The sequence below is a fragment of the Chlamydotis macqueenii genome, chromosome 11 (assembly GCF_036417535.1).
Source record: "Chlamydotis macqueenii isolate bChlMac1 chromosome 11, bChlMac1.mat, whole genome shotgun sequence".
NCBI classification, from domain to species: Eukaryota; Metazoa; Chordata; class Aves; order Otidiformes; family Otididae; genus Chlamydotis; species Chlamydotis macqueenii.
The window spans coordinates 12,476,830-12,499,925 of record NC_141566.1 but is presented as its reverse complement, the minus strand read 5'-3'; the positions used below and the strand labels follow the sequence as shown (position 1 = coordinate 12,499,925).

The 23,096-nt window shown below is 40.3% G+C and overlaps 1 protein-coding gene across 5 annotated transcripts in view; it reads left to right on the top strand.

Moving 5' to 3' along the window:
• Nucleotides 1–3,505: 3,505 nt before the first annotated feature.
• Nucleotides 3,506–23,096, top strand: part of TAF1 (TATA-box binding protein associated factor 1) — a 32,467-nt gene continuing 12,876 nt past the window's right edge. For 2 of the 5 annotated variants that reach the window (XM_086756098.1, XM_086756096.1), the window contains exons 1-24: nt 3,506–3,644; nt 3,881–3,998; nt 4,371–4,487; nt 5,502–5,621; nt 6,085–6,326; nt 8,670–8,888; nt 9,321–9,539; nt 9,722–9,923; nt 11,180–11,296; nt 11,699–11,866; nt 13,462–13,589; nt 13,694–13,801; nt 14,618–14,791; nt 14,892–15,065; nt 15,149–15,253; nt 16,644–16,844; nt 17,711–17,852; nt 18,618–18,748; nt 19,297–19,377; nt 19,774–19,923; nt 20,084–20,203; nt 20,383–20,558; nt 21,258–21,499; nt 22,762–22,975. In XM_086756098.1, coding sequence (XP_086612224.1) covers nt 3,519–3,644; nt 3,881–3,998; nt 4,371–4,487; nt 5,502–5,621; nt 6,085–6,326; nt 8,670–8,888; nt 9,321–9,539; nt 9,722–9,923; nt 11,180–11,296; nt 11,699–11,866; nt 13,462–13,589; nt 13,694–13,801; nt 14,618–14,791; nt 14,892–15,065; nt 15,149–15,253; nt 16,644–16,844; nt 17,711–17,852; nt 18,618–18,748; nt 19,297–19,377; nt 19,774–19,923; nt 20,084–20,203; nt 20,383–20,558; nt 21,258–21,499; nt 22,762–22,975 — 3,794 coding nt within the window. In that variant the 5' untranslated portion in view covers nt 3,506–3,518. Of the gene's footprint in view, nt 3,645–3,880; nt 3,999–4,370; nt 4,488–5,480; nt 5,622–6,084; nt 6,327–8,669; nt 8,889–9,320; nt 9,540–9,721; nt 9,924–11,179; nt 11,297–11,698; nt 11,867–13,461; nt 13,590–13,693; nt 13,802–14,617; nt 14,792–14,891; nt 15,066–15,148; nt 15,254–16,643; nt 16,845–17,710; nt 17,853–18,617; nt 18,749–19,296; nt 19,378–19,773; nt 19,924–20,083; nt 20,204–20,382; nt 20,559–21,257; nt 21,500–22,761; nt 22,976–23,096 lie in introns of all 5 variants that reach the window. The other 3 variants (XM_086756097.1, XM_086756095.1, XM_086756099.1) reach the window with 2 other exon arrangements.

Sequence of the window (23,096 nt, the reverse complement as noted above, 5' to 3'; positions counted from 1 at the left end):
AGGAAACACCTGCAATGTTTTTATTATCAGAAGGAGGAGCTTATTTGTCCTAATGTAAGGAACTTAGGATAATGAATTCAAATGAGTGATTTTCATAGTTTTGAATTGGAGAGGTTGGAAGAGTAGTTTAGATGCAAGTCTTCCATAATCTTCTAAATCGAGTTTTTATTTCACTGTCCAAAGAGACTTTGCACCCTGAGAATAAATTTAATGGTTACTTTCTCAGACTGACCGAGGTAGTTGGGATGACACTTCTCAAGACAAGATTTTTCAGTGTGATCGCTTTGATGAATCCCAGAGACTTGATAAGCACCCTGTTTGCTCTTGAGGAATTAATTGCTTCTCTTCTTAATGTTCTTGGAGCCATCACCTGAGATTTTTACAACAAATTCTGTTGTTGTTTTTCTGGGAGAACACTGACAGGTGATTTGGAGGTTCTATTTACAGGAACCAGAAACACTTGTTTCTTCCTGGCAACTCAGTGATGGTTTCTAATGGTTAGCCAGTTACTGGATAGGTTTCTTGGGCAGTTTTCCCCTCTCTACTAGGTGAGCGGTTATTATAGACTCTTTTAATTGAAGTTCTATTTAATGTACTTTCTAACTTTCTTTAGCAGCTCTAGTGAGTGGCAGCTGGCTTTTATTTTCAGGATATGCACTGTTCTTTGTGTGATTCTGGGACCAGCTGAGGAGTGAGCGCATGAGACCTTCCTTAGATTTAACCTTACAGCTTGGTGGTATGAAAGCAGCATGCTTCAAAGATACTTTGTGTGAAACCGATGGTGCTGGACTGGACTTTGTTGTCTGAAGTTGACAGTGCTGTCTTTGTCCAGCTCCAGCCTCAACTGGTGATTCAGAACTTGCTTTCTTGTGATTCCTACACATGCAAAACTGCAGTGGTGTATACCCTGCACAGAAAAAAAAGCCTCATTTTAGCAAGATGACAGAAAATGTATCAACAAGGCTACTAGGGATCTTTTGTTAATTTGACCTTGCTTGATCTGATACGGGCAAAAATACCAGGTGGATAGAAACATTCATATTTGTGCCCTAATTCCTGCCTTTGAAGAGGATGTGCCTTTCTTCAGCTGGTGTAAGTGATGCTGACACTAACTGCAATTTTGTGTATCTGAGGTATGCTCATACTGGTACTACTTCAGTGAACTGCAACCCATAGATTATAAACTGCAGTTAATCCAAATACTGGTATATGTGGCTGGTGAACCAACACTGAGTTCCAAACATTGCCTAATCACAGGCAACACCAAAACACCCGTTATCTGTGATGTTTGCAGAAGCTTAGAGGTTCTGCATATTCTTCTTCACCAAGTGCCAATGCCTGAAGTGTCTTTGCGTCTTTTGTACTTGTAGAAGTGGTGCTGTTCCAGATATGGCTCCTCCTGCAGGCTGTGAGGGTGTAGGAGTATTTCATTGATACTCATATACTCGCCACGTTCTGCCTTTTCTTTAGTTGTAGGCCTTTAGTATGGGCTTGACTTGCAGGGAGCAATTAACTCTGTGCCTTGTAATTCAAGATTATTTTCTGTAGGTAAATTTCAGTAACCACGTAAATAGTTTATTGTGTTTAAAATGTATTTATTTAAGCCAGTGCACATGGGTTTTTTTTATGCTAGTCAGGCCTAAATCAACTGTCTTGTTACCCTGGTACAAGCCCATAATGTTTTCTTCATTCAGAGATGTACTTTAAAACATTTGTGATGTGTTTGAACTGCTCTTAAATAGACTTTTGATTTAAACAACAGACACCTCTTTTTTTTTTTTTTTTTCTACGTATATTTGCAATTTTGTACTGAAGCTACTACTGTTTTTAATTGCTTTTTTATGTACTGAAATCTTTCAGTTCTGCATCTTTTGTGGTTATTCCTAACTGGATTACAATAATTTTGTGGAGAAAAAAATCCTGTGAGCAAGTATTGTTGCACAACCCTGCCCTGTTTCTGTAGGCTCACAGAGCGGCCATCCTGGTGTTGACTGGAAGAGAGTACAGTGAGATAAAATTCAACTACTTAATCAATTGATTTGAGTTGATTACATTATTGATTATGTTACTCTAGAACACTTTATCTTCATCTAATTACTTAATGAATGGATTGCACATTGTTGAGGAGAGTAACCACAAGTAGTGATGAAAATCAGCAGAAAGTGAACTTTGAACACCATCAAAAGCTCTTTACTGACTTTGGAGTACCTCTTTAATAGTAATTTAGATGCCTTGTTATTTCTGTCACTTTCTGCCAGAAGCAAAAGTCCTGCTGGCTGACAGCTGGTTTCCTGCAGGCTCTGCTTTTCAGGAGACTCAGCTTCAGGAGTGCGTGGATCCAATGAGCTTTTCCATTCTGTGGGCATTCTCAGTTTGTGATCCTCCTTCCTTTCCCCCTGCACTCCCCTACAGTTCTTGGTGCATTTTATTTTAAGTAGTCCAGTGCTTCAGTCTACATTCCAATTCCATTCCTCCTGCGTGGTGATGGGGTTTTGTATTTGTTTTTGTTTTTGTTTGGTTTTTTTGTGGGCAGGTAACAAACACAAACTTCACACAGTCCCATGGCTGGATTTTGGTTGGGTGGTTTGTTTTTTTTTTTTTTTTTATTTTTGGGAGATCAGAAAATCCGAGTTAGGCTGTGTAGGTTTCCCAAACTGTTTGAGATTCCTCAGTTTGTTACTGAATAGAAAAGCAGTGTGTATGTCTTAATTAATGGAAGAAACTCTCTATAAAGAGACTGATTTTAATCTTTCATTTTGTAGAAGTTTGTCAGAAGTATTTTAAGTGGGTTTGTTGTTTTTTTGTTGTTTTTTTTTTGTTTGTTTGTTTTTAATATAGCTGAAGCTGTCTACAGGGAGCTGCACAGTTTGGGAATTCTGTTTCCAAAGGGTGTTATGAGGCAGGCTTAGATATCTAAGTGCTTTCTCCAGTTTACAGCTGTAGCTATTTCTATGAAACTTAAACTAGAAGAGCCTCACCATGCTTTTGTCTCTGAGTGGTGAACCTCCTTCTGTGGAAATCTCGGTGCTGCTTGGGCTGACCCTGGGGAGTGCCTGCATCTCACAGGGGTCCTGACCCCTAGGTGGGCTGTGGGGAGCGCCCATCAGCAGTGGGAGCCCAAGACTCTTAAGTGTGGTACTGATACATACACTGGCAACTTGATTTTATACTGTAGAAGAATTTGTATTACAGCTAACAGTTTTAAAGAAATTTTTTTTTTTTTAAATTATGCAGATTTAAGTTTTAATAAACCTTTCCTCATCTCTCTGGCTCTCGTATTAACTCACCCTGCTGTTTGTAACGCACCTGTTCTAAAAGTAGTTCTTTCCCGTGGAAAGCCAGACTCCCTCTCTTAAATGCAATAAACGATTTTTCGGTGGACGCTGGAGCCTCTGTGCTTCCTTGGGACGTTGCGTGGCCGGGCCGCGCGGGGGCGCTGTTTGCCGGCCCAGGGCGGCGGGGGCTCCCTCCGGTGGCGGCTGGGCCCGTGGTTCCGGTTCCGGGTGGGCGTCGCAGCGATGTCAGACTCGGAGAGCGAGGAGGAGGTGGATGGAGGCCGCGCCGAGCCGTTCTCGCTGGCTGGATTCCTCTTCGGCAACATCAATGAGGCGGGGCAGCTGGAGGGGGACAGTGTCCTCGACAAGGTAGGGCTGTGTCGCTCCGGGGAGACGCCGCCGCGGCCTGGTGCAGCCGGCGGCGCGGGTTGAGTGACGGGAGAGGGCGTGGGGTCCCAGCGGCGCGGCTCCGGAGCGGGCCAGGGAGGAGGTGTCGGTGGGGCAGGCTGCAAGACGGGGCCGAGCAGGCGGTTAGGGCATCGGCCCGGCCTGGCTGGCAGAGCCGGCTGAGCTTCCCGTCTGAGACTTGTCTCTGGTCTCTTCAGGAATCCAAGAAGCACCTGGCCGGGTTGGGTGTGCTGGGGCTGGGCAACCTGATCACTGAGATCACGGCCAGCGAGGAGGACAGCCCGGAGGCAGACGGAGCCCACCTGGACGAGGAAGGTTAGGCACTGGGGTACCTGCAGTTAAATGACAGAGGGGCTGCAGGATCAGAGCTTGTATTTAAGTTTTTATACTTTTTTTTTTCTTATTTTTAACTTCTCTCTGCTCCCTCATAAATAAGTTTATTCTGTTTTCCCCTGTGTTAAACAAGCCTATTTAGTGCACAGTGTTATTATGTCTCTCTTTATTTCTGAGCTTCTGAACAGCTTCACTGAGTAAGTGAAAGGTGTTCCTTGTGCTAATGTTGGTTACTTCCCAATCTTTAGGGGAAAAGAAAGCATAGGAAAGGATTAATATGTACATAGTGAAGTCTGAAGTTAGTAATATATATTAGGATAAAAGTTTGTGTGACTAGATTTCTTTTTTTCCTAGGCTGGGTTAAAAGCACGGAAGATGCTGTTGATTATTCAGATATTAATGAAGTGGCAGAAGATGAGAGCCGTAGATATAAGCAGGCAATGGGCAGCCTGCAGCCAGTTCAAAGACGAGGTAAATATGATTAGCATTACAACTCTAGCTGTAGAAGGTATTCTGGGGCAATGGGCATTACCCTAAAAATTGACAGTCTGTTATTCAGGTGACATTGTGTCTTTTCACTCCTTGCTTCAAGAACCCAATATAAGCTTTTGTGAAACCATGTTTACAGGATGAAGCCACTGCTTGATATCTTCCTTTTTTTTAAGGAATTAGTTCCTCATTAGAGTTAAACTATATTCAGAAGAGAAACTAGGATCTTCTCTTTGCTCTGGGATCCTCTGCAGAGAATACCCAATACCTGCTCATATATCTTTAAGCTGTGTTCTTAGGAAGATGGTTATGCAGTAGGCCAAGTGCTTCATGGAGATACTCAAAGACAAAGTCCTTATTCCCTTAGAGAGCCACTTTGATCTTAATATCTCTCTGCTGTTTTACTCTTGAATTCTTTTCCTGAAATGACTTTCTGCTGAAGGCACTTTGGTTCTTTTGTTGGTCCCAGGGATGTCTGTCCGGCCTAGAACAGATTTTCGAAAACATGCAGCTTTTCCCTTTCAGTAGCTGCTAGTGCGAATGCTAAACCTTTGCACATTCATTAAAGCTGCTTCACACTTATCTCTTCTGTTGACATATTGTGGTTAGTGGCATGTAAAGGAGACTTGGGCTTTTTAACCACATTTTTCTTACTTTTTTAGCAGCTTTATTTGCTCTGCAAAGCATGAATAAGGGGAGATGACATCAGAAAAAATATATATATTTTTAAAGTACTTCAGTTATGTTTCTGTCCATTTGCTTTTTTCCCTCCTTCCCACTCTTTCTTTAATTTAAATCTTGCAAATGAGTTTGTGCAGGAAACTGAACTTGTAAGAGTTTTGGATCTAGTTGCAAAATGAAAATGGTCTCCTTACTAACGAGAAGATGTAGTCTTCTCATCAGATTGGGACAGGTATGAGATAGTATAAATAGAAAGGGTGCCTCGTTCCCTTTTATTGTCTGCTTAATATGCAGTCTTCTTTCCTGACTGGTTAGATGAAGATGAGGATGATTACGATGCTGACTGTGAAGATATTGATTCCAAGTTGATGCCGCCGCCACCACCACCTGCAGTACTTGGAAAGAGAGAAGATGAAAAGGATGGAGCTGCTGTTGGTGAGTGAGGACTTTCTTCTTCTTCTTCTTCTTCTTCTTCTCTCTGGCAATGTGAGTGTCTGAAGGAAGCAAACACTGCTATGTAGCAGTTCGTTCTGCGGCAAGCACCACACATCGTCAAAATTTGTTCTGCAGACTGCATCTAAAGGTGGGTCTTTGTCCTGACATGCAATGTTATAGGATTGTCTGGAATGTAGGGTGAAATACTATATTTCCAGTGATTGTTAAAATACTGATACTGTCAATGAAACTGCTTTTCTATCTCACCCTCTCAGTTGTGGCTGGGAAATTCACCTGGAACGCTTAGGATAAAATGAAAGGTTAAACCAGAATGGTATTCAGTAAACCTGCAAAGGCTTAATTTTTGCATAACTTGATATAAACAGTAGATGTGGCATTATGGGGTTGTACTAGGGGACAGGGAGGAAATGTGTTTGTTTATAAGGTGCTTGTTCTATTGTAGTATCTGAAGATGGAGACGGTATCATTTTGCCCTCCATCATTGCTCCTTCCTCTGCTGCCTCTGACAAGGTGGATTTCAGCAGCAGCTCTGATTCTGAGTCAGAGATGGGACCTCAAGAAGCCAGGCAGGCAGAATCCAAGGAAGGCAAACTCACACTTCCTCTTGCAGGAATCATGCAGCGAGATGCTACCAAACAGTTGCCAAGTGTTACAGAGCTCTTCCCGGAATTTCGACCAGGCAAGGTATTGTAAGAGATTTGTGGAAGTGACAGAAACTGCATAATGTAAGCCCTCTAAATATGACTTATATAGTATTAAGGGTATGTAGCAAGTAATCACATAGATGTTCTTGCTCACCTCAGTACTTTATTTAGTTTCTACCTACTACTGTTTCCAGACTGCTTAACATGTAATGCTTTTCCTGCAATTTGCAGGAGCTTTTAAAAAAGCATCATATCAATCACAGTGTGAAGTAATGTTTTGCTGTTCTGTAAGACCACAACACAGCCCTGTTTATTTGTGAAAATTGTTTTTCCGAGGTAGTGGAGAATACTTTTGCCAGATGATTAAAAAACATAATGTTAATCTGTCTGCTTTCTGGCTTTTCTGGCAAATATTTGGTACTCCTTTCACGCTGTCCTGAGCTTGTTGTGCTCTTCCTAAAGCAACTTGTGGTCTATATCTTTTACTTAATCCTCCCTCAAAACTATTCTGAGTATGGATCAGAAATTAGCTCAATAACAGGTTGATTGAAAGAATGATCATTTTTTGCACAAAGTGAATTAATTACAATACTTTCCTAAATGCTCCCAAATAGCAAATGTAGTCAATGTATTTCAATAATCATTTTGAAAGTGTTAAAGATGTCAAGAGGAGAGGAAATGTGGGAGAGGAAGGAGAATAAAGGTGAGCTGATAGTTGCCAAACAGATGGTTCTGAGCCAGGATAACTTGTTTTTATGTGAGCATCCATCACAGACTTTGTGTCAGGAGTTGAGCAATTTGTATTATTAAATGTCATGTTTTAGTGATTTAGTTAACCTTTGCCTATTAGAAATCTAGGTGAGGCTCTAGCACAGAAGTTAGCCTTCCAGGTGCCGTCTTGGCTTTTGCAAATTTGGTATTTCCCATTTTACTGTATTTTATATCAGTTAGTGTGTTCTTTTCTTTGGTCCTCAGCATGTAATGAATGTCAGAGACTGGTGCAGTGTTGAACGTGCCTGGTGGGTGCAGCAGTTAATGCAGGCTGTTAGTGCTGACCACTTTTCATGATTAATTAATGAGCACTAGAGCTTGCAAAGCCTGAAATCCTGTAGATTTGGCTGTGAGGACTGGTTGATGTCTGAGAGTGTGCGTGTTAATGTAGCACTGTTTTTCTTGATAAAACTTAAAATGGCATGTGGAGAAGCAGACTTTGTGTTTCATTAAACTGTCAGCAGCTTAACTTTGCCCTTGGTGAAAGGTCATTGAAACCAAGGGCAAAGGGTTCAGAAGTAATCTTGAGGAGTTTTGGGAAGAAGGATAACGTGGATGTGGGCAGAGATAGACAGACGAGTGGTCACAGAAACATTATTTCCTTTGGGGATCAGCATAACAGATGTAACAGGGAACATTAATAGGATGTCTCTTTACAAATCTTCAGTTTTAATTCTTGTTTCAGAATCTGTTGGTTAATTTGCTTTCCCTCTTTATAAGAGTGCTCTGAAGAAACAATTACCAGTGCTTAAAAAACAGCAATCATAATTGTAGAAAAAAGAGAGAGTTTGTCATTGTCATTAGTGCAGGTTTTGGAGGTATGCAATATGCATATAGGGGAACTGCATTATGGTGGAAATAAAAATGAGTATTATTTCTGGACTGTGGTATTTGTTTTTGTCCGATTGCTTAAGAAATCTCTGCTTTATATAACTATCTTCTAGCTTTGTCTCTTTTGCTAATAGTGTTATAAACTCTTCTTCAGTCTCTGTGTCTTTCTAAAGGTTGTGGATTGTTCGGAATGAAAATAATTATTTCCAGGTGGTGTCTTACCACATGCCCAATATGTAAAGGCAATTTTTTTTCCCTCTATTGAGTGTCTTTGTGTCTGAAATTAAGACTAATTCCTTTTGAAAAGGTAGGATCCATCAAACACATGGATTGGAAACTTTTATTCAAGTATAACCAAGAAATTGTTGATTGCCTCAGGGGTTGACTAATGCATCAGGAAAGACTAATGGGAATATCAGATCTTTATTGAATAGTAGTGTCAATCCTTTTCAGCTATGAGTGCAAGACACTCTGAGGAGTTGGGTAGGTGAATTGGAGATAGCTTTTTTTTTTTTTTTTTTTTTTTTTTTTTTTTTTTTTTTTTTTTTTTTTTTATAACAATTTTTATTTCAGCACAGTTGTGCCTGAGCTATCCAGGCCTAGGCTCATTGTGTTTGAGTCCCATCAAACATGTAGTACATGCCAAGCTTCTGAATTTCAGAGTGCTGTCTTTCGTTGCTGCTTTTCAGGTGAGGGAAAGACAGACAAACATTCCACCGTGGTTTGTTTTTTGTTTTTGTTTTTTTTTTTTCTCTGACCCTCTCGATTTTTCCTGTTTTAGGTGCTGCGTTTCCTGCGTCTCTTTGGCCCTGGAAAGAATGTTCCATCGGTTTGGCGTAGTGCCCGAAGGAAACGCAAGAAGAAACATCGGGAGTTGGCACAAGAAGTGCAGATACAGGAGGGTGATGTTGTAGTTGAGAGTGGAATGGAAGGAAAATCTCCTTGGGAATATGAGTTTGCTGCTCCTCCCCCTCCTGAGCAGTGCCTTTCAGATGATGAGGTGGGATATCTGAGAATTAGAGAGGGTCGCCAGCTAGCACTAAGGGTGATAGTGGATTGGATAGCCACTTTTAGAATAAAGAGCTTTTCCTCCAAAATAAAACTGGAGGACAGGGTTGGCTTGTATTTCAGCTGTGCAGAAGCTCTTCTCCAGATACTAGTCAGTGACTTCAGGTGATTGCTTCTTACTGAGAAGGCTGCCTCCGTGGTACGTGTTCAATAGGAGAGCTTATCCGCTTTGTATCAAGAAGAGATCTCTGTGTTCTTGGAAGTCTAATTGCAGAACATTCTTAAGGCAACCAGTAAGTATAGAAAAGCACTTCTTAGAAATACTTGGCTCCTCTGAGAATAAGATGGGAAACTTGTAAGGAAGAAACCTCTTACTAACACTTAGACCATCAGTGTAACCATTTCCTCCTTTGCTGTGCTTCAGATTACCATGATGGCACCTGTGGAATCAAAATTTTCCCAGTCAACTGGTGATATAGACAAAGTGACGGATACAAAGCCTAAAGTAGCAGAATGGCGCTATGGCCCAGCACAGCTCTGGTATGATATGCTGGGGATCCCTGAGGATGGCAGTGGATTTGATTATGGTTTCAAGCTGAAAGAGAAGAAGGAGCAGGAGGTTAAAGGACACACAGATGAGAGGGTGAGAGAAGAACTGCGGGGGAAGGTGTGGAGATGTGTGTGACACTGAGGATTGCTGCACAATGAGAGCTTGGTGATGGGCTGATGTATAGTTGTGCACTATGAAAAATAAGACTTTTAATTTTCCTCCTTTGAAAGTATAAAGTCAATGTAGATCTTCAAGCAACTATTCTTTCCTTCCAGGATGCAGGATTGATGGATGAGAAGGACGATTTGTTAGCTGATGAGCACTTCCTTATGGTGACACAGCTTCAATGGGAGGATGATGTTATCTGGAATGGAGAAGATGTCAAGCACAAAGGGACTAAGACACAGCGGGCAAGTCTGGCAGGCTGGCTGCCATCCAGTATGACTAGAAATGCTACTGCATACAATGCCCAACAAGGTAATCAATGGTCTGATATGAATTGTATTTGCTGTAGTTGAGCTGACTCCTTGCATGCTTTTGTCTCAAATACAGAATATGTCAGGGAATGTTTTTCGGCAAAATCACAGCTCTGCTCAGAATTCTGAGACTTTCTTTGTTTTTAAAAACAGAGTAGGTCCCTTCTGTTAAAGAAAGTACCAACTCTGACTTTCTTCTCTCCATGTGGAATACCACATGCTACATCCATTTGCATTAGTATCAAGCAATGCTACACTTAGGTTGTCTGCTGTTTATAGACCAATGGAATTTTCTTTATATGTTTTTTTTATTAATTGGAAGAATTGTGTAAAAGTATTCTGAAATTTCTCCTGAACTTGTAATGGTATTCTGATTTTTATAGATAGAAGTAACAATTCTTACAAGGCTCAGATTTCTCCTAGGCACAGATGCATTTTAAATTTAAACTGCTTTTCTAGAATGAATGTTTATCATTTCTTTGTTTTATCTTATCTTCCTTCTACAAGGAAAGACTAATAGGAATATCAAATTTTTATTGGTTAGTAGTGTCAATCCTTTTCAGCTATGAGTACAAGACACTCTGAGGAGTTGGGTAGGTGAATTGGAGATAGCTTTTTATAACAATTTTAATTTCAGCACAGTTATGCCTGAGCTATTCAGGCCTAGGCTCATTGTGTTTGAGTCCCATCAAAAGCTACAGTAACATGTTAAACATGATTGGTCTGTTCACATGCATTAGGTCTTATGCCTTCCAGAAGCATTAACTTAAGTAACATAAGTGGCATATGAGCATAGGTGAGTTGATCTGCCCTAGGAGAAGCTGCGTCCACAGAATGATTCCTTGAGGTGTGCTTGGCCATCCTTTTTTCTATGACAGTTTGATATAAGACAGGAAGCTGTTGGAGGCCAGGCCAACTGTCTGCTTAAGGCCTCTCACTTTTATAAGGTCCATATAGAAATGTGTCTTATGCATTGTAAGATGCATAAGCATAATGCATTGTAAGCTTGCATAAGCAAGCCAAACGTAATTTTGAAGAGGCTGGAGACTCCATCAGTAAGCTGTGGGTGAACATGTTTTTGTAAGTCTTACCCATACTAATAACGCATGACACTCTTTGTGATATGAGCAGTACACCCATCCTGGTTCAGGCTGGAAACCACTCTCCGTGCAACCCCCAAGTTCTGATTTAAGGCAATGCAATGCCCCTTAACCGTCCCACTCAAGCTAACCTTGCTTTTGTTTTCCTTTTCTCTAGGTTTGAACCGCAGTGGCTCTTTGCTCAATCCACCAATTCCACTAGCACAGAAACCAAATGTAGCAGGAGTCCTAGGTATAGCAAAGAGCAAAGAAAAGCAGGCCCCTGAACAGCAAGGTAATGAGGATGTCAATCTTTGGCCTATGAAGAGGTGCATGTGACACATATTTCTGTATAGACTTGTTCTGTGTAATAGCAGGGTCCTTTTTTGGCAACAGGCTGCAGATAAAAGGGATACTTGTTTGCTCTGAAGCCTGCTTAGAGGCCCTGTTTCATTCTTGGGTGTTCTCTGTGTTTCAATGGAGAAAAATCTCTAAGTGTTGGTAAAGCTGAGACTTGGGGCTTTGCTTCCTCTTTGCTTCTAAGATGAGTTTTCTTTTGCCTTTTAGAGGTCCTGCATCAGAAAGCCCTGAAGGGTGGGGAAAGTTGAGGGAATAAGTTGTAGGGATGAGTTCTGAAATGGTTTTCTGCAAGGCAGTCTATAAAACTCTTAAGGATTCTGTCTTATGATTATTGCAGTTTCCCTGGATGAAGACAAGCCCTGGTACTCTATTTTCCCAATTGATAATGAAGAGTTAGTATATGGCCGTTGGGAAGACAATATCATCTGGGATGATCAGGCAATGGAAGCCTACTTGGATCCCCCTGTCTTAACACTTGATCCAAATGATGAAAACATAATTCTAGGTATGTTTATGGCATGCAGAAATTTGACTCAAATGGGAAAAGACAAGTGGAAATGGAAGCAAGGATTTATAGTCACACTGTAATGGAAATAAGTGGACTGGAGCAGTACTTACAACCTTTCTTTGTTCTGGCTTTTGAAGATAATTTGCAAGTAATCAAAGGCCTAAGCAGAAGAAGGCAGTGCTAATAACTCTAATGGTGTGGTATATACTTTCAGCCCCCAAGTTAAAAGCAGCAAGAGGAGAGTAAAAATTAATGCCCTGAACCTTAAATTTAACATAATTCATCTGACTCTTGGTGTGTTTTAGAAGTAATGATCTTAATTTTACTAGTGTGAATGTTGGTTTGAAGAGGGAAGGTAGAGAAGTAAACCACAAACTAGCTCATGCTGCTCTCAGCATGACATGTATTCAAAGCTTGAAGAAGCAGATTCCTTAAGCCTCTTTCAGGCTACAGTAACAGCACATGGGAGTAATGACTCTGTCTAATACCTTTCAGTGTTTTTGTTGCTGCCATGAACTTACTCCATGAACTGGAGTTTGATTTGAGTGTATTCCCTGCTTATATTGTTACAAGCTGGAGAGATTTTTTTCTTACTTGGACTACTAAAATCACTACTTTCTTAGATCTGTGTGTTGGTATTCTTCAAGCAGTCTTATGTAATTTAAGAATAGGCATATCTTGCTACACTTTTATATGGCCTAGATCGCATTTTCTTCCTCAGGAAAGTGGGTCAGTTCTAAGAATTTCTATATGTATTGATTGGAATGTTTTGATACTAGCCAGAAACATTGAAAATTACTCTTAATTTGAGCTTTGTTAAAGTAAAGACAAATAGACTTGCAGTATTTTCTTTCCAAGTCTCAAATACACCACAAAATTGCAAATACTTGTATAAATACTGACCAAGGTGAGCCTGCTCTTATTTTATATAGAGTGACATGAAATCTGTGCATAAAGCTGATATAGCATTTAGCAAGTCCATGTGCCTAAGCTGTGCTTCTCCTGTTAAAATCTTACTTGGAGAATCCATGCTTCACAAATTGCTTTTAAAATTCGTAATACTTTTCTGGAATTTTTCAGGAATCCCTTTTGAGTTCAGGTCCGTATTATTTTTGGATTCAGACTCACTTTCATGTTGTATATATGTGGGGAAGAAAAGGATTATTAATACATGTAGTTGGGAAACATGTACTGGCACTCCTGTTGCCTTGTCTCTCAGCTCTTTAGAATAGCTTTGTCAGAACAGATCTTATTTCTTGTACTTTCATCAATTAAATTATTAGTAAATTTTATGCTGAGAAGTGGATATATCAAGCAATCCACACAATCACCTTCCTCCCACTTAAATATCATGCTGCTGAAGAAGGTAAAGTAGAGATTTAAGCATGGAGCTCTTCTGTATTTGTTGAGTTTGTTTCATATTAAGCTGTATGGAGGAAATGGGAGAGGAGTGTAGAAGGAGGACAGTCACCTCAGAAACTGAACAAAACCACTAAAATAGCTGGACCAAGTTGCAGCTCAGTAGGAAGTTGCGGTACTGAAAAGGGAACCCTAGGATAAGTGCCCTACAGTGTGATTGCTTGTGTTTTTAGAAATTCCTGATGAAAAGGAAGAAATGACTTTGAACTCTCCATCAAAAGAGAATAAGAAAGAATCTTCTCTAAAGAAGAGTCGAATCCTGTTGGGAAAAACAGGTGTCATCAAGGAAGAACCACAGCAGGTGAGCATAAGCTTTAGCACCTTGCAGATTGGGAATGACATGGAAAGAGTGACTTTTTTGGTTTTTTTTTGACATCTCTCTCTCTGTGTTTAAAATTGAATTAGAATATGTCTCAGCCAGAGGTGAAGGATCCTTGGAACCTCTCCAATGATGAGTTTTACTACCCCAAACAGCAGGGACTTCGAGGAACATTTGGAGGCAACATCATTCAGGTAATCATTGTAGTGTTGGCTATAAAGTGAGAGATAGAGTGTCTTGGTAGGAGGTTTCTAGCTGAGAGTATGACTTAGGATTTGTAGAGAAACATAATTTAGAGTACAGCAGGTCAGTTAAGTGTTCATGAGAGAGATTTTTACTGTTATTTAATTAAAATGATTAGAAAGGAGTTTGAATTAACTTTTCATGACTGCCCCATCAAACTGAGGTTTAGATGCCAGATCTTGCTGTATCATACTTGCCATGCTTTTGTTTCGTGTCTCTTTCTGTAGTACTCTTTCTGAAGCAGTAGTGGGAGGGAGGGAAAAGTGGTGCACACAGGTGAGGCTATACTTGTGCTACTAGTGTGTGTTTTAGTCTGAATATTATAAAAATAATTTAGGTAATTATATTTTTGAATTACTGCTCAGTAGCCCTAGGTGAAGAGCTGATATTTTCCCCTCGTTCGTTGTGATATTCAGTGACCTCTTCTAAAACTTCATCTAATTCCAGCCTCTTCTGTAATGGGAAAAATGTATGTAACTCCAAATGCACGTCGCTTCTACTGATAGGGATAATGGCTTTGCATGCTCCTAGTTAATAAAAAAATCCTCTCTTTGGGTGCCATTTGAAATAGCAAAACTGAAGTCACCTCTGTACAGAAAGGAAAGATCTATGTGTGGACCTAAGCACTTCCTGTGAAAAGGCAACATGTATGTTAAAAAAATATTACTAAAAATATTACTAGGTTCTGTTATATAAGAGTTAGCAGGATAGGAGGATTATCTTGGTTTTCAGATGATATGTGTCATTCTTAACACACATTTTGTTAGCACTCTATCCCGGCAGTGGAACTTCGCCAGCCATTCTTTCCCACACATATGGGTCCTATGAAGCTCCGACAGTTTCATCGACCTCCCCTGAAGAAATACTCTTTTGGTACATTGTCCCAGCCAGGGCCCCATGCTGTGCAACCTCTGCTGAAGCACATAAAAAAGAAAGCCAAGGTACAGTTATTTTTCCCTGTATCTGATATCTGCTGTGGCTCTATTTCCACAGCAGATATGTTTGTGCTATTTTGCTGATGCTGTCTTTTCACTGGCACAGATGAGAGAGCAGGAGCGTCAGGCTTCTGGTGGGGGTGAAATGTTCTTCATGCGCACACCACAGGACCTAACTGGCAAGGATGGAGATCTCATCCTTGCTGAATACAGTGAGGAAAATGCCCCTTTAATGATGCAGGTTGGCATGGCAACAAAGATTAAGAATTACTACAAAAGGGTGAGTACGCAGGTTTGCTGTTGGACAGCGATTTTCTTCTTCCTTGCACTGAGTGCTAACTGCACTTTCATTGCATGTTGCAGAAACCTGGCAAAGATCCGGGAGCTCCAGACTGCAAATATGGAGAGACTGTTTATTGTCACACTTCTCCCTTCCTGGGTTCTTTACATCCAGGCCAGTTACTGCAGGTGAGAAATGCAAGCATAAGGTGACAGTAAAGTAGTACGTGGAGTAATAGGCAGAATCTTTCATGCTCTGCTGAATCACAAATAATGCTCAACTGCCTACAAGAAAACCCCAAAAAACCCAGATTCAGTTTAATTTCCATTTTCAGTCTCTTTGTTTACTGATAACAATTGAGTTGTTGTTGTTTTTTTTTTTTTAAATCTGTTTTATGTTTTTTAAAATTGTTGTAGGCATGAAGGAATTGCAGGAAGTGAATCTTTACTGCTTTGCTTTGTAATGGCATTAGAAATACTGTTAGAGACAACTGAGTGGAAGGCCAAAGCTGCTTGAATGTTGGGGAGCTCAGTAAATAGCGTTCAAGGAGACAGAAAACATGTATTTATTATGGTCCAGGATGTGTGATCAAAACCTTATGTGTGTGTTCTGAGAAATGCACTGCTAGTTGTCTGCTGGATGCCAGTTACTAGTCAAGTGTGTAGCATTTATGAGCCTTTCTCTGTTGTTGAAATGCATACAGCTGAGATGGGGAGAGGAATTAAGAATGTTTTAAGGACCACTTGGTTACAAAATCCATGATAAATGTAAAAATAAATCTATTTAAGTTAATGCTATCTGCTCTTGCTGTAGCAATAATTTTCTCCATGCTGTACCACAGGAAAAATGTACGGTCAAGGTTGGTATTAGAGATTCGTCACAGAACTGATAATTCTAATTGTTCAAGACTAAGAGGACTTAATAATAGATAAAACAGGACTTCTGGAAAGCTTGAAGTGAGGTCAGGGCCATCTCAGGGAAAGCTTTACAATATGGATGAGAGTAGTGCGGGACAGTAGCAGTGAGTAAGGCTTGTGGAAGCCATACTGGTGGAAAGAACCCTTTATAGAAGAAGATAGTCTTTCCAGTTACTCTCAGTCTAGTGCCTCCTTGGTGCTAATTTAAACTTTCTTACCTTCAAACACTGAACTCTGCTGCTCTCTGCTTTTCTGGTTAGGTTCTTACAACCTCCTTTCCTGAGCAAAGTCTTCAGTCCTTGCTTCTGTTGCCTTCTCCTGTTCCCAGACCGTACATGTATCCTGGGCTTGTTTTCATGGTTATAGTGTTCTTCTGCATATGTGTTCTTTCTTTCCTTTTTTAAAGTACCTTCTTAAAGGTCAGTCAAAAGAGCCTTTCAAACTCTTTCTGCTTTTCTTCTAGGTTTTCTTATGCTTTTATGCTTCATCCTTGGTTATTCTCTGCATAAGCAAGGAATGTTCTGACTGTACATCTACATATATTGTGATATAAATGATGGTGTACCATTGGAATGACTGGTGTTTATGTTTTGTGTAGATTGAGTTACAGAAAATTTGATCAAAACCTGACTTTCAAACTTTGATTTGTTTCTTTTATTAGGCATTCGAAAACAATCTTTTCCGGGCTCCTATCTATTTACATAAGATGCCTGAAACAGATTTCCTGATTATCCGGACACGACAAGGCTATTATGTTCGAGAATTAGTAGATATTTTTGTAGTTGGTCAGGAGTGCCCACTTTATGAAGTACCTGGTCCCAACTCTAAACGAGCTAACACACATATCAGAGATTTTCTGCAGGTATGTGATAAGAGACAGTTTGGAGATCTGAGGGGTCTCTGGAGAAAGCCCGTGGCATAGACATGGGACTCATGTGGACAGCTTTGATTTGAGAAGCTCATTGCCCTGCTATGCTACGCGCCCCAACAAGAGTTGGATGTTAACAATACAGACCATTTTGGTTGTCATTTAACCAACAATTTATAGCATGCTGCTTCTGTTTGCTTGCATCCTATCTGATAACTATATGATTGAGGCTTTTTATTAGCCAAAATAAAAGATTATAAGATTATATAAAAGTGTAGGAAACAGAAGAAATTAAAATTAACTTTGAAGTGATTATGTTGTATAAAATGACAGTTATATGGGTTTTACTAAGAGGCATTTAAGGGATGTTATCACATTCCTATTACATAGCACAGGATTGGAGTTGCTCCATTGGTCTTTGTTGATTTCCTAGATCTCGAGGCACTTAAGCTTTGGGGCTGTCAGTGACCATTCAAATAAATATCCTCAAATTTAGATTTTGGAGAAAATTTATAATAATTTACTGTCATTTTAATTAAAAATTATAACTCAAGAGGTATCTGCAGAGCAGGAAAATCCCTGCTGTTCCTGGAGTTCAAGTTTCTGTACCAAAGCATGAACATTTCTAATGTGATAATACAAAACTTAAGACAAATATTTTTTCCCACATCTCATTCTCAAAGATAGCTGAACCCGAAGCAGTCATGTGGCTTGGAAAGCTTTTCTAAGTAAGTTTGTAAGAAACAGTGGATTTTAAGTAGAAAGTCTGAAGTAGTCACTAGAAACAGCATTGTCTATACTGTCTTTGCAGGTTTGTTGGAATCCTTCCTCGCACATCACAAATGAGTCTTGTTTTGTAGGTTTTTATTTATCGCCTCTTCTGGAAAAGCAGAGACCGTCCTCGGAGAATTCGCATGGAGGATATCAAGAAGGCCTTTCCCTCGCACTCAGAGAGTAGCATCCGAAAGCGACTAAAGCTTTGTGCTGATTTCAAACGCACAGGTATTGAGAGATTTCATGTGGCAGTCAGCCATTCTTTGCTGCTTTTGGAATTCCAAAGAGAGCAGGACGAGGAAACATCTCCTGATAAACCATTTTTTAAAACATCTATTTGAAGAACTGAAATGTAATCTGATAGTTTTTTTTGTTCAAATTTTTATAAATGCACACTTTCTTTTCGGACAAGTGTGCTTAATGGTCAGAAATGAATAGACCTTGGAAATTTTTTTTTATAACTCTTTGGGCAATTATTTACTTGTAAAGTAACAATATTTGACACCAACCCATACATTTTCCCTCTGTGGGAAGTATTATGTTGTGTTTTGCAAGCAAATACATGCCAGTAGAAGCTTGTCCCATCTTTATGAGTCTAATAGTTCTCTGAAGCCTGAGTTCTGATATTTGTATGTACAAAATTATAAACTGGTGGTAATACAAAGCTTTTTAGGCTAGCCATGGGGAAAAGTAGTTTGAGGTGAGGAAGTGAAAGGTGATTAAATGCTTTTGGAATGTAGTTTATACATTGAATGAGCATTAAGGTATGAGCATTTTTTGGTATAACAGGCACTGAGTTAGGGGGCATTGATTTAGACAAATGTAGAATGAAAAAAACTATCCCTCTTAGCGGTCTAAGTGTCATGGCTTTGTCACGCTTGCTCCTTTTGCCAACATTGCAGCAGGGTACCAAATCTTGAAATACAGTTAGGATTATGATGGCAATCAACGTTTGTGGGAAACTACTCAGTGTTTGATCTGTGCATTTTTCAGGGATGGACTCAAATTGGTGGGTTTTAAAGCCAGATTTCAGATTGCCAACAGAGGAAGAGATCAGAGCAATGGTTTCCCCAGAACAATGCTGTGCTTACTACAGTATGATTGCAGCTGAGCAGCGACTGAAGGTAAACACTTCTTGTAGGCTATAAGGCAAGTTACTTGTGTGAAGGGTGAAGCTTGTTACACCTTCTGCCTAAAGCTAATTTTGCTGTGAAGTAGGCAAATTAGGCCCTGACTGCTGGGCAACTTGCGAAGTTTTCTGCTGCGTAAAAAAGGATTTAAGTTCTTAAAGAGAGAGATCATGTATTCTTATCACATGTTTTTTAGATATTGAATTAGCTATGCTCACAGGTAGCAAAGGGGAAGGTACAAGAAAGAGCATGTTTCTACCTGGAGCTCTACAGCAGAAAGTAACCAGTATGTGACTGTGTGAGAGACTGCTTATATTTGTGAAGTCAAGTGCAGTATTTAGTGAAGGAGTTTGTCAAAATACTGGGCAGTTTGTCATCTGTGATACTGTAGGTCACAGTGAATCTTGCACACAACTGTCTGTGGACATGTGCTTGTTCAGCATGACAAGTCTCCACAGGAGATTAATAATATGCTTTTAGTTCTCTCTAGTAACCTTTTTAAGACTTTAGGTTCTCATTCTTTTCCTAATATGTCTCTGCAGGATGCAGGTTACGGAGAGAAATCCTTCTTTGCACCAGAAGAGGAGAATGAAGAAGATTTCCAAATGAAGATTGATGATGAGGTACTGTCAGACCGATGCATGAGCATGCATGCCAATATATGAATCTGCATGGCAGGAGATAAATGAGATAAATAAGTCTTCAAATATAAAGGACGTATTTGAAGTAGGATTCAGTAGATCAAATGTTCTTGTGACTTTCCTGGGAACTCTGCTGCTGAGCTTATACCTGTATTTGGAGATCCTTCTTGCTAGGTTCCTTCAGGACTAGGCTTTTTGCCTTAAATGCCTTTTGTGAGTTGTTTAGCACTTTGGCTCTTCATAGAGGGTTTGTCAGGGCAGCTGAAGGATCAAGAGGTGGAATTCACCCTCATTATGCAGTTGAAAGGTTCTCAGTGTGATTAGAAGAATCCTTGTGGTAGCAGGACTGTGAGGACATGTTTCTCTTCTTGCTGGCAGGTGCGCACAGCTCCATGGAACACCACACGAGCTTTCATTGCTGCTATGAAGGGCAAGTGCCTCCTAGAAGTGACTGGTGTAGCAGATCCTACCGGTTGTGGTGAAGGATTTTCTTATGTGAAGATTCCAAACAAACCAACTCAGCAGAAGGTATAGTTCCCAAGGTTGGGTTGGACAAGGAGCAATAACTGGAAAGTCAAGTGGGAGAAATGGAGTAAATATGGGTCATCAGGATGAGAAAATATCAGAAGATGAGCCTAGGAAAGACTATGATGTGATGACATTAATAGGCTACATTTCCTCTAAACAGGATGATAAAGAACCTCAGCCAGTGAAAAAGACAGTGACTGGGACAGATGCTGATCTGCGTCGACTTTCTCTCAAAAATGCCAAACAGCTTCTGCGTAAATTTGGAGTGCCTGAAGAGGAGGTGAGCATGAACCTGGAGCAGGTTACAGAGTTCTCTTCACTAACAGGTTCAGCAGCTGACAGTTTAACGGACTTAAAGATTTCTACTGTGATATTGTGTGGAAAGGAGTTGAAATTCACAGTCAGCTACCTCAGTTGTATGTCTCTAAAGCCATTTCTAGTCTGTCTTCCACTTTCCAGATAAAGAAGCTGTCCCGGTGGGAAGTGATTGATGTGGTACGTACGATGTCTACAGAGCAGGCTCGTTCAGGGGAAGGTCCTATGAGCAAATTTGCACGTGGGTCTCGGTTTTCTGTAGCAGAACATCAGGAGAGATACAAAGAAGAATGTCAGCGCATCTTTGATTTACAAAATAAGTAAGTTCTTATCTGATGCTTACAGCCTTGAACCCCGCTCTGTCCCCACCTTAAAGTCCAGAACTATGTATGCTTGGGGCTTACTGATATGTAGTAGTATAGATATTGATTCAACTGGTTTGGCCCACAAAATACAGCAGTGAGAAAGAGAGGTTTGGCTGTTAATAGAAACTTATGGGTTAGCATTAGTGGCTTGCTGTCATAGACCTCTTGGAATGGTAGAATGAGTTGCCTAGTCTGCCACATATAATGGCATGAGACACAGATCAGTAGTTCACCACCCTATTTATTTTCTTTCTCTTTTTTTTTGTTTTGTTTTGTTTTGTTAACAGCAGTTTGCCATCTCTCTTGGGTAGCAGCTACCAATTCTGTGTCCTATTCTTTAGAACTGCCAGAACAATTCATGCATTATTCCTTGTTCTGGCCCAAGACCCTGAAAGTGGGGAGGGAATATAGTTCTGTTAATGATGAAGAGATCAACTTGTTGGAGAAGATTGGCTTGGAACAGTTGATTTTTTGGACATGGGGATTACAGGAGGACTAAGAAGGGAATATTTTATGCCTATTCTTGTAGTAGTGATTTGCAACATTCCTTTTCAAACCTTTGTCATTTTTATATTTGTATTTCTGGGAAAGTAACAGGCTGATTTTTTTTGGGAGGAGGACACTAACTGACTTTCACGGTGCCTCCTGTTTTAGGGTTCTGGAATCCACTGAGATTTTGTCAACAGACACAGATAGCAGCTCAGCTGAAGACAGTGACTTTGAAGAGATGGGAAAGAATATTGAGAATATGTTACAGAACAAGAAAACTAGTTCTCAGCTCTCTCGGGAAAGAGAAGAGCAGGAACGAAAGGAATTGCAAAGGATGCTTCTGGGAGAAGACAGTGGCAATGACAAAGAGAGGGGTAAAAAGGACAGGAGAGACAAAAAGGGGCTGTGTAAGTAACTGCAACCAGAAGAATGTGCCTGGGAAGGGATGCAGAACTTTGTGTCAGGCTACAAAGTGTGCTGATCTGGCCTCTCAAGAGGACAGTATAGACATGCTTATCTGGGGCACCTTCCTTCTCCTGACTAGTTACTGTTTAAAAATGCATTTGAAGTGTTTTCTTTGCCCCATAGCTTTGCTTATTTTGAACTGTAAACTTACTCTGGTATTTCTTTAGATATTCACTGCTGCTGGCTGCTTAAGTTTCCCTTTTTTATGGGGGTGGAGGATGGGTGATTTTGAGTAGTTTTCTCAAGATGTGTTCACAAATAGTTCCTGCCACCAGCTTATGGTGCTCTAATTGGATCTCATGTGTAAACAGAGCTATGTACGTGAAACAGATAGGCACAATATGTAGGCTGATGGCAGTGTCTGTTGCACTGTGTGCTGTAGCAGTGTGTTTGGGAGGTAATTGGGCAGCTGCCAGATTTGGATCTCCTGGAGATGTGTTTATTTTAAGTGCGTTGCACAGAGAACTTGACATGTCCCTAACTGGCAGGTAAAACTGTCTGACCTGTGAATAAACTTCTGTCTGTAGGATGGTGCTCATGACCACTGTTACTTGTTACATGTGTATGAGCAGAGTTGAGCTCTGCTGCATCTAGGTCAACGTTATTGTTGTTGTTGGAAACACAGACTGGGAATAAATAATTCATTAATAATTACTGGAATAATTTAGTAAGGGGTATGTGGAAGACTTGCTGATGATTGCTGTCTTATGAAAACATATCTAGTGTTATTTTGAACAAAATCTCTCAGCCAAAATTATGGATGGTGCTAGAAAGATTCTGTGGTCACATGAGACAAGGCTAGCTTACTGGTTGTAACACTAGTTGGAGAACTGGATAATTTTTGGCCTTCAGTTTCTGCCAGATCTCCATACCTGTGATCAAAACCATTGCAACTATAAGCAATCTGCAGGGTCATGTTGCAGTTGTCTTACAGGTTCCACTTAGGCACCTGTGAGTCCTTGTTCACTGTAACTGTTCCTTCTGGCTTTATAATCCACGTGGATAATTCAGTAGCTTACCTTTATTTCCAGTTGATATATGTCATGATAAGAGAATGTAAACAAGCAGTGCAGAGACTTCTGTTGCTTAGGTTTTCCTGTATTTGTGTCTTGGAAGGTTTAAGCCAAAACTATCTGCTGTATTTAAACAATGATGTTTCTACAGTGTGAAAGAAACTGAAAGTAAATAAAACACTCTCTTGTAGCATCAGCTTCAGGAGCCTCAGCAAACTCTCACAAAGATGATGACACTGCCTCTGTAACCAGTCTTAATTCCTCTGCTACTGGCCGTCGCCTCAAAATCTATCGCACGTTTAGAGATGAAGATGGGAAAGAGTATGTGAGGTGTGAGACAGTTCGGAAGCCTGCTGTTATTGACGCCTACTGCCGAATACGGACTACCAAGGATGAAGAGTTCATGTAAGATCTATATGATGTTTTGTTTTTTTTTTTTCCCTTAACTTTGCCTGTAAATTATTTCATTCTAACGGCAGTATGAAGAAATGAGTTGAATGTAGAAGCCTGGCACTGTAATTGTGTA